We start from the raw sequence: 11,001 nt of genomic DNA on the forward strand, positions 1-11,001 counted from the left end.
AAATACAGGATAAATGAAAATAAATACATGGATACCACTGATAAGTAGAGAGCCATTGGACGATTGCCAAATTATAGCACAAGCAAATGAGAAAATTGATTGAATTTATAGGAATATATCTTACTGCAGATTTTCACAAACATCTACCAGATACCTATACAATCAATGTAACAAGTTTTTTCTACTCTCCTCAAAAACATTTGCTAGTTACTATGACAGTGTTCCAAGGAATGTGGAGGGCACGTGTTAGTGGATTTGAGCTTTTTAAAAGAGAGAGACAAAAGGAGAGTATCGATTCATAGCTGTTCATCCCTGTGTTTGCATCCATCACCACACAGACGCCGCCGGCCAGCCTTCACCAGAGCCTGCTAGCTCGGAATCTGAGGCCACTCTGCCAGGCCTCAGTACGAGATTTCTGTCCAAGTGAGGGAAGGAATTGGCCCTGTGGATCAGCAGGTTTCCCTTTTGCATATTGAATCTGGAGGCTCATCCTAAAACTACTCCAGCAGAAAGAAAAAAAGGCTTGAGCTTCAAAATTCAAAGTTGGCTGCATCAAAAATATGTTGACAGTGCTAAAAGGCTCGTTCCCCACCCCTTGGTAGTTTTTTTTCTTTCTTGCCCCCACCCCATTCTTTCTTTCCGTATGTATTTATTTTCGGTAGGCTTGCTGTTCCCATTTCGTTGCAAGGCTGTATTTTAACCCATCGGAGTCTGGAGCTTGACAAAACCCTTTAACACCTGTGTTCCTTTTTTCTCAGCTGGTGAATGAGCAGCAAGAAAGCAGGCCCCTCCTGAGCCCCTCCATCGACGACTTTCTCTGTGAAACCAAATCAGAAGCAATTGCAAGGCCAGTAACCTCCAATACAGCTGGTAATTCTTTCACTTTTAACTGTGCCTCAGATAGAGTTCATTTGAATTACGATTAAATTCATGTTTTTTCACCCAGGCATTTTTAGGTAGGGAATGACATTTGCAACCAAATGAGACTTTAGAACGCGGACCATTCTGCATAAACTAATAAATTGCTTTTACTACATGAAAAACTACAGCGTGCTCTACCAATCAATTTTAATGATCATGACTATACCCTTGTTAGCAATTTTTATATGAGTATTTTTACATTTACATCTTTGCATCTACAGTTGTATCACATTAAAAAGAAAGCATCTATTTCAAAATAACGTTTCTCAAGTTCTTCTTAATGGCCCAATTATGTCTGAAAATATTATGTGTAACAAAAGTCTAGTAAGATAAAAAGGTGAGTATCTTTCCACAGAGATTTAAAAAAACAATTAAATTCTCCCTTAGCCAAAAGATAATAGAAAGCCCATTTTGTTTTCTGTCCTGTAAGTATGTTACTTGCTCCCTCTTAGAAGCGGAGTGAACATTCCAATTTGTTTGAACATGCTTCTGGAATTAAACATACCGAAGCAGGACGTCGTCGTCTGCTCAGTGCCTGGCACGTGTAAGAACAGGCGCTGAAGGCGTGTGGACCCAGCGAGCGCATGCGCATGCCCCGGGCTGGGGGATTACCTTTCTCCAGCAGAGGCAGCCGTTCTGCGTTGGCTTCATTTGCCCCACGTTCACGCCGAAAGGCATGTTGTTCAATGAGAATGAGAAAGAGCTGTCTGATGTGAAAGATCACACTGGATGTATAGCGCAGAACGGAATGGAGAAGAAGCGAATCACGTGCTGTGTTAGATTTGCTCCATGTTGCCACTGCAGCCAAGCCGCCTGTTGGTATCTATATCTTTGTTGTACCTCCAAGTGAAGAAAAATTATGAGAGAAGGAAATTGATATTTTCCCAAAATGCTAAAAATTACAGTAACAAGAGCTTGTGTCACATGTGGTGCTTTATGTAGGAATACAGGTTACTGTGGTGCCTTACGTAGGAATACAGGTTACTGGGTCTGGGATCAAACTCTGTAAATTCTAATGCCAAATTGCTAAGTTTCCTCATGGATCTAGTAGTGAATAACCCTGTTTACTCACCCAAATAACAATCGTAAGATCTCTATTGCAGAAATTACTTGGCAAAAATAAACAAAACAATCTAAGAAATTGCCTGTCACCATTTGCACCTTATGAAATCCAACTAATGCAAAAGAACTATTTCTGTTAGATGCAGGTTAGAAACTGCACTCCAGATGCTTGCCTTTTCAATTACATCAGTTGCTTACTATCACACTAAAGCAATCATTTTTCTAAATTCATCACTTTGAAAAACCAAGAAAATAAAATGATACATGGTACATCCAGGCAGGAAATTAAGTAAGTTTGTAGACTAACAAAATTTATCTTCCTGGTCTATGAAACAGGCTCCACCCTCCAAAACTTGAGAACTACCCCAGAAAATAGAGAATTTTGGATCCATACCTGTAGACAAACCAGGAAAATCCAGTGAATTAAATTGCTCTTCACTTTTCAATTCTGAAAGTGAAGTAAGTCACTTAAGAAGAATGCACTCTCAGAGAGAAATGTTGAGATTTGACTCAAAAACTACTTTCCATCTCAGACTTCAACACATAAGGAACCTACAAAATATTGGAAGAAACAATCAAAAGAGGGTGTAATTCCTTACAATCCCAATCCCTGTGGCATTGCTGTCTTTATGAGCTTCCTGGAGCTGCTGTGAGAAACTACCCCTAGCCGAATGGATTAAAAACAGAGATTTACTGTCACACAGTTCTGGAGGCCAGCAACACAAAATCAAGGTGCCAGGAGGCCCACACTCCCTCTGAAGGCTCTGAGCAAGAACCTCGTCCAGGCCTCTCCCCTCATTTCTTTCTGGTAGTCCTTTGGGTAATGGTAGCGTAACTTCCTTTCCAAGGTGCTTTGTGGTGCTTCTCCCGCCCTGAGTGTGCCTCTTCGTTGAGAACACAGGTCGTTTCTGAGCATCAGCCTACCCAAGGCCAGCATAGCAGTGTTATTTCCAAATGAAATCACATCCTGAGGTATTAGGGCTTCAGCATGAGAATGAGCGGAGATGCACAATTCAATCCATAACATTTTACAAAGAATGGGTCTCGAAATGTGGTGTCCTAGCCTGCAGACTTCTTCTTCAGCCTAAGTATACAGTACACCTGCTTCACACGGATTTTATCCTGAGGCAGCTTGCAGTTGATAGCATGTGTCTTGATCTCAAAAGTATATCTCAAGGAAGAAACACTCTATTTTTAAAATCCCCAAAGAACATGGTTCTTGTATAAGGCAACACAAAGTAAGCAAAAGGAGTATTTCTCCCAATGGAGAGTCAAATGATGAGTTTTTTAAAAACTCCTAAGAAGAATGTATCTTTTGCCTCCTAGAAGTTTTTATTATAATTAAGAGCTTTGATCATCTTTTTCATTTTGTCCTTGTTCCTACATAAGGATTAACTTTTTGTCACCCCATGATGATAATTTCAGGATAATCCATTGGGGATGTTTGCCTTTTATTTTTTCTCGTTCACATCCTGAGTTCTCATTAATTCATCTAATCTATGTAGACAGCTAATTCTGTGGCTCTCTCAAACTGTATCTCTATGTGGTAAGCCACAATGATTGTTAAAATCTTTGATTTTACAAAGGCACATAAGCAAACATTGTGCACATAGTCATATTTCAAATACCCTTCCTACAATATGGTCTCCTCCAGGGGAATGCAAAGCTGCCCCTAGCCTTCCATCTTCCAAATTGTGATGTTCGTGTACCCTCTCACCTTCAAAGCTTGCCATTCAGCCTCCAAAACACCTCTTCCATCAATGGGGTAATGAGAAAGGCCTTTGCATGGATCAAGCTTTAGTTTCACATTTTCAGGATAAAAAATAACAGTCCGTGAGCTCAGAACAAATACAAGAAGTTTCCTCGACACTTTGGGGAGGAAAAGAATCTTGCTGGGCCAAGTCTGAATTTGCAATTCACTCTCTTGCTAATTCTTTTCTTCTGTATGGTGAGAAGCAGATACAGAATTAAATTAGCACATAGTTATTATTTTGTAACAAATGTACCGCTATACTCTGGTTTCTCTTCCGATCATATATATATTTCGCTTTTTACAATGTACTGCTATATACAAATGGATAATTTCTATATAATTTGCTTCTGAAAGAAGTCTAGGAACAAGCAAGAGACTAATTCTTAATTGTTTATACAATTAGTTTTTAAAAAGATACATGTAAATATCATTCCAGAATGACAGAACAGTCGTCCTCTTTTTTCTTCTATCATAAGGAAATCACATTGAGCCTAGAATCCTTGCCAACCTAACAGTGGTCTATAAAGTTTTATATAACCATTCAACAGATATGAAGTGTGTGGCATCCTAGCCTATCTTGGCTACCTGCCATGCTTAAATTTTAGAAATAAAGCCAACTAGCTTAGTTCTGAAAGCCACTTCTTTTCTTCTACACTGAAGTACTTTCTACTGCCAAACACTACTATCTCAGAGGATCTTAGTGCTGCCGAGTGGCTCCTCGCTGCTCATGAAGACCCAGTGACGATAAGCTGACACTTTCAGGCCATTTCATGATAAATACACTTCATAGAATCCTTGTAGAATCAGTATCTTCATCTCATCCTGTTTTATTCCAAATAGAGTTTCCTTTTTTTTCAGTGTGTGGATCTGATTCTTGTCTGAAATAGAAAGGAACAGGGAAAATAGGAAAGCCAAAAAAAGAAAATAACTAATTGACCTCCCAAAAATAGAAATAACTTTTTATATGGTTCTGAGGATCAAGCCCAGGCCTCATGCATACTAGGCAAATGCTTGACACCAAGCTCAGAAATTAATTTTTTTCTTTAGTACCATAAGCTTGATACCTAATATATATTAGAATAATTCAGTTTTCATCTCTTATTTAAAAGACTATAATTCTTCATTTTTCAGATAAGGAAACAAATTCAGTCTGGTCAAAAAAACACCTAAAGTCAACACACAAGTAAAAGTGGTAGAACTTAATCTTTCCACTTCCCAGCTGCATCCACCACTGTGACCAGGAATTGAAATTAGAAAACAAAATGATTGAGTCAGCGTTCATAGAGATATCAACAACTCATCATAAAATGATTAACAGCATTGCTTTATACCACATAGATTTCACTATTTAAAATTAAAGTCTGAAGACAATCAAAATTCCATTCTGAACAGTATAGATTGAACATTCTCTGGTCTAAATTCTGTCTCATTGATTTGTACCATGCCAAAAAGAGCATGTAGCAAATTTCCCAGCCTAAGAAACAGTATTTACCTGTCTTTTTCAGTCCCTGAGTATAAGATGCTGAGCACACTTCTATTTATATGTAAGAGTGCTATTTTGTTTGACTTGTGCATTATAAAATATTTCTAGTATTTCCTTGAATGAAAGGTGCTGAGACCTCAATAAAATCCTTCCCCTACACAGCAAAAGCTGGGGTGATAAACGGGAAAGGTGTGCACTAATGCTGTAGACTGTGCTCAGAAGTTAACATAAGAGTGTCACTGTCCTATAGGGCCTTTCCCAAGTCAGCTGGGTGAAAAGAACCCTGGCCAGGAAGCCACCAACTCTGTGCCTCAGTCAACCTTTCTGGTGCTGTGACAGTCAGACAGCAGGGCTTGGTGAGGAGAGAGAGCTGGAGGGACCTTCTCTAATTGCAATATGAGCCAGGCCGACATTAGTTACTGGCATGGCAAACATGAAATCTGAAGGCTACAAGGCTTGCCTTTTGAATTATTTGCCTAGTTTGCATTGCAACAAACTATTATTTCTGCCTTTGTGGGAGTGTTTAATACACTGTAATCAACCTACTAGGAAGTAAAAGTGTAACAGCTTTATAGCTACATTGAAATTTGAATTTGCATATTAAACAGCAAAAGCATTAACATGTGTACCTATTCATCAACTATGGATTATAAAACACCTCTCGAGTGTGAGCCCAAACAGCATGCTATTTTCTGATTGAACTGCTTAATTAAATAAAAGATGATTAACAGCATTGCTTTATACCTCATAGACTTCACTGTTTAAAATTAAAGCCTGAAGACATCAAAAACTTTATTCTGAACTTTATAGACTGAGCATTCTCTGGAAAAGGAACAATCTAAAATAATGCATCACTATAAGGGAAGCAAAATAATAAATTATGCCTGAACTCAAATTTAGTTTTATCATCTTAATGTCCTTCAAACCTTCATTAGTGCTAAAACTGAGCTAAATTCTGTCTCATTGATTTGTACCATGTCAAAAAGAGCATGAATCAAACCTCCCAGACTAACGGTATTTATTTTTTGCCCCCACTGTTTTTTTATTTCAAAAGGAAAAAAAAAGAGCAAAGATAAAAATCAAAGCAACATAAAACACTAAAACTGGTGCAGAATTTCAAAACAAGAATAAAAAATCAACAATGGTTGTTATATATCATTATCACCAAAAAAATTAAGATTTGCTGAAGGGTTAATGTTTAGTTGTTTGATCAATCTTGCATACTCATATCTGGTAATCTGAGCAACAAATTTGATCCTAATAGTGTTTTTAAATCAATGGTAAGGCAACTTAATTTGCCATTTCAAACCTATCCCATCACCACAAGATCCCTCTGTACTCAACTGAAATCTATTTTTTAAAACACAACTAAAAAGTGATAAATGTGCTTATCTTAATCTCTTCCACTTCTGATAGTGTTGACTACTGGCTTAGATCTCCTCGACCTGAGTGAACCAGTCTCTCAAACCCAAACCAAAGCTAAGAAGTTGGAGCCCTCATCAAAAACCTCTTCCCTCAAGAAGAAGGCTGATGGATCCGACCTCATCAGCACAGATGCTGAGCAGAGAGGCCAGCCCCTCAGAGTCCAGGACACCTCCTCCTTAGATCTAGGTAAGGCAACTGTTCGCTGTGGCTGCTTTCAACCTCACCATGCTGGTTTTGACACAAGAAAGTTGAACAAGTGACACTACAACAGAGAACAAAAACAAAAAGATGGTCAGGAACAGTTTGGTTGGTGCTTGAGTTGAGTAACTATGGGGAGCTCAACGCTGCATAACTCGTATTGATCCACTTATCTGAGTATTCAACCCACATACATTGAGTTCTTGATAGAAGCCAGTCACCATGGTAGCCATGAATCTTGTTCTCTAGAGCCACTCAGTCTAAAGCAAAAGAGAGACACAGAAGTCAACAACTCCAACACAAGGCCCAGAGAAGGCCAAACAAAACAGAAGCATGCAACAGATGTGAGGACATGTCCATAGCAATGATAGCTGCTATTCATTGTGGCTTATAATGTCCAGGGACTGCATTACATGACTTAGGTATATTGTCTCATTAAATTAGCACATTTCTGACATACGTGAGAAACCAGATTTTAATCATTGACTTAGCCAAGATCCCATGCTCAGTAAGAGGAAGAACTGGAAATGAAACCCAGCTGTAGTTAACTTCAAAACCTATACTTTTCTCTACCATATTCCATATCTTCCAGAGAAATGAGGGCTTAATGCTCAAGAAACTAATAAAATCAGCCTTTCTTTTCTGCTAAATAGTATTTTTAAAATCCAAGGGAAATGTCTGTCTCTTCTGGCTATGACTGATGAGTATGTTTGTGTGTGTATGTGTGTAGATAAATAAATACATTCAGAAACTGAACATACTCATAGCTCACCCATACTATTTTGAAGCTAAATAAAATACATATGTGCTATTACTTACCAGTGTGATGTATGTATAAGATGGTCATGAATTCTTTTATTTATTTGTTAGAAACATTTTTCTGATTACCTCCTGTGTTCACGACACACATCATATGCTAGCAATATAAAAATAAATATTATAAGTTCTCCACCGCTTAGTAAATTGATAGTCCAGTGTAGAAATAGAAAAATGGTTAGTTATAATATTAACTACATAGTTCATAAAAGGAAGCTCAGATTAGTTATTACCTAAACATCTTCATCATGCTGCTAATGAAACTAGGGAGATGAGGAATGTGCCTTATACAACACACCATGTGAACCGAGTCTTGAGAGATGAGTGGGAATTTTCTAGGTCAGAAACGTAGATCAAAAGAGATAGAGAAACAGGACAGGGCATTGCTGGTAGAGAAGAGAAAGTAATCAACACACAAATAGGCAGGTAAACACAGAAAAATGTCATTTCGAGTAAACAGGGACACTGTAGTAATACTTAAGGATGGTGAATGGTGAGAAAAAAAGTCTAAGAGTCCACGGCAGTCTATGGATGCTGTGCCCTGAAGAACGGTGCTAAGAGATGGTGCTTGAAGGGCTTACCCAAAAAGAGTGACAGAAACAAACTGTATTTATAAAAATCCTTCTCTGATCAGTGTACGGGGAAAGATATAAGGCCAAGGAGACAAAAGTCAAGAGTCCATCAGTGACAGGGGGAGGACATGAAGAGTTCAGCTGGAAAAAAAGTATGAAAATAAGTTTTGGGAATTAAATAAATGTGGTTATACAAGTAACAGGGATATAAAGGAAGGTCCTTCCAAATTTCAACAGAGGAAACAAGAAGGGAAGGAGTAAGGCAGGATGTCAAGGTGGAAACTGTCACATTCAACTTTGGACCTGTATGTTTGAAGAAACTGTAGTCCCCTTCATGAATATGTCGCCTAGACTATTAAGAGCAATGTTGGAACTGGGGAAAATTCTGTAAATAAATATTGACAATAGATGTGCCAAACTGGATGTACTGATGCCCCTGAATTGTACACTTTAGAATGGTTAAGATGGTAAATTTGGTCTTGTGCATTGTACTACAATTTTTAAAAGCAGACACAAAAATCTTTAGAAAATGTCCACTGCAAGCATACCTTTACAGAAATGAAAAAAAAAAAAAAACCTAACTTAACTAGTTTGTTCATTCACATAAGTATAATGAGAAAGAATCCAACTAAGTTTTTTTCTGAAAGAATTGAGACATTGGGGAGAAATGACTCCAGCATTCTCTTAGCTTTCTGCCTTGTCTCTTCTCCCTTGATCCTCAGTATACATTCCCTCCTTCAGGGGAAATTAAGTAGTTTCTTCAGCTTGTTCTGGCTTCTTCTCACCTTCTTTTAACATTGGAATTCATCTTTTGTGAAGAATCTGCTTCTAGAAACATTCCAGAAGCCCCGTAAAGCCACCTCCTTGGCTGGAATAAGATGGTACTCCACAAGTACGTTCTGACACCAGAGCCTATGCGGCTCATCCACAAATTCAGAAACCACTTAGCTCTTGAGACAAGTTCAGAGCTGACTGCATCAGCTATAATGACAATCCAATTTATCTTGAAGGTCTTCACTTTTATTTCGTTATTTTTTATGCTACATTGAAAGGGTAAACATTGGTCTTGGGTCTTATGAGGATGGATTGCACCCATTTGGCTTCGATAAAACTTCTCAGTCTTTTTTCTTTCTTTTTTTGTTAACTTTACAGCACTTTTAATTCCAAAACCTAACAGGAACCTCCAGGCAGTAGAAAACAAGGAGGTACTCATACTAGTGCGATAACACTGCAACTTGCCATAGGTGCCAGAATTCCGAAGGTGCTGTTTTGTAAAATGTTAATTCCTTCCTCTAAGCTCATTAGAAAAGGTCAGCCCTCTCCTATTCTTCCAAACAAAAGACAGGCAAAGACTATGAAAAAAGCCATTCACAGATATGAAAAATTCACATGGTAAATAAATGTGAAAAATGCTCTCTGTTAGTCAGGAAAGTGGAAATTGGAAAATGAGATAGCCCCACCCCAAGCCTGGCAAAAACTCAAGTGTGATCACATTCAGCACAAGCAAGGAAACGGGCAGGAAGTGCTGTAGCCTCTTGGGAAAGTGATCAGAATTATTTGTTAAAATTAAAACTTTCTACAGAAGGGGCAGGGAGATAGCTCAGTGAACTAAACACCTACTTAGGCAAATGCAGGAACTGGGATTCGATCCTTGGAACCACATACCATGCCAGTCCCATCCCTGGGCATGCTGAGCAGGCCACTGAGTCTAGGAATGGTGGCACATGCCTGTAATCCCAGCACTGGGGAAGCTGAAAACAGAAGGATCACTACCAAAACAGAAGGATCAGTCCAAGCTACATAGTGAGAACCTGTACCAAATAGATGCAAAGATAGGTAGATGATAGATAGATAGATAGATAGATAGATAGATAGATAGATAGATAGATAGATAAACTTTCTACAGGCACATTTGACAATATAACCTCCCTTTCAGACTCTATAGAAATTTTTAAAAACACCCGAATATAAAGATGCACATATAAGGATATTTTCTAAATTACCCACTCACTAAATATTTATCAGTCAGTCTAGGCTGAACTGTGTGGACACTAAGAATACAGGTGTACAAAAGCAACACAAATCCCTGCTCCTGTCAAGCTCACCTTGTAGAAAGAAGCGGTGGTGAAGCCACTTACAGTACAGCCTGTTCCTTGGTGATAAATACTATGAAGAAGATGAATCAGGAAAGATAGAAAGAATGCCAGAGGAAATAAAAAGCTTCTCAATCTTAATCTCTCTTCTCTCCACACCTCATACTCCCTCCTGGTCTCCCTTGTTCCCTCCCTTTCTCCTTAGTAGATATTCAAACACAACTGGAAAAATGGGACGATGTTAAGTTTCATGGAGACCGAAACAGCAAGGGACATCCAATGGCAGAGAGAAAATCCTGCTCATCCAGGACTGGATCGAAGGAACTCTTATGGTAAGGCTCATTGATACCAGACAGCAGCCACTTATGTATCACCTGCATGAATGTTTCATTCATGCACTGAAAGAGTTCATTAGCCCAAGAGTTCACTTAATCCGAATAGTTGGTGTCATCCATTATAACTTCCTATATAACAATGCTAGTTATTATGGCTCTTACCAGCTTTAAATTATTTTGTTTGTGGTCAAAAATTAATTGAATCAATAAGGATTTCAGGAGGATTGTGATATATGTTGATAATTTTCTAAATGTGTGATTGCTTAGTCAGGACAGATAGATAGATAGATAGATAGATAGATAGATAGATAGATAGATAGATAGATAGATGGATGGATGGATG

The 11,001-nt window shown here is 38.4% G+C and overlaps 1 protein-coding gene across 7 annotated transcripts in view; it reads left to right on the top strand.

Moving 5' to 3' along the window:
• Positions 1-11,001, top strand: part of Pex5l (peroxisomal biogenesis factor 5 like) — a 270,061-nt gene that overhangs the window by 158,083 nt on the left and 100,977 nt on the right. For 4 of the 7 annotated variants that reach the window (XM_004647278.3, XM_004647280.3, XM_023707559.1 and 1 more), the window contains 3 exons: positions 759-870; positions 6,636-6,830; positions 10,532-10,655. In XM_004647278.3, the coding sequence (XP_004647335.1) occupies positions 759-870; positions 6,636-6,830; positions 10,532-10,655 (431 nt within the window). The remainder of the gene's footprint in view (positions 1-758; positions 871-6,635; positions 6,831-10,531; positions 10,656-11,001) is intronic. The other 3 variants (XM_023707561.1, XM_023707562.1, XM_023707563.1) reach the window with 2 other exon arrangements.

The sequence above is a fragment of the Octodon degus genome, unplaced genomic scaffold (assembly GCF_000260255.1).
Source record: "Octodon degus isolate 3935 unplaced genomic scaffold, OctDeg1.0 scaffold00298, whole genome shotgun sequence".
Lineage (NCBI taxonomy): Eukaryota > Metazoa > Chordata > Mammalia > Rodentia > Octodontidae > Octodon > Octodon degus.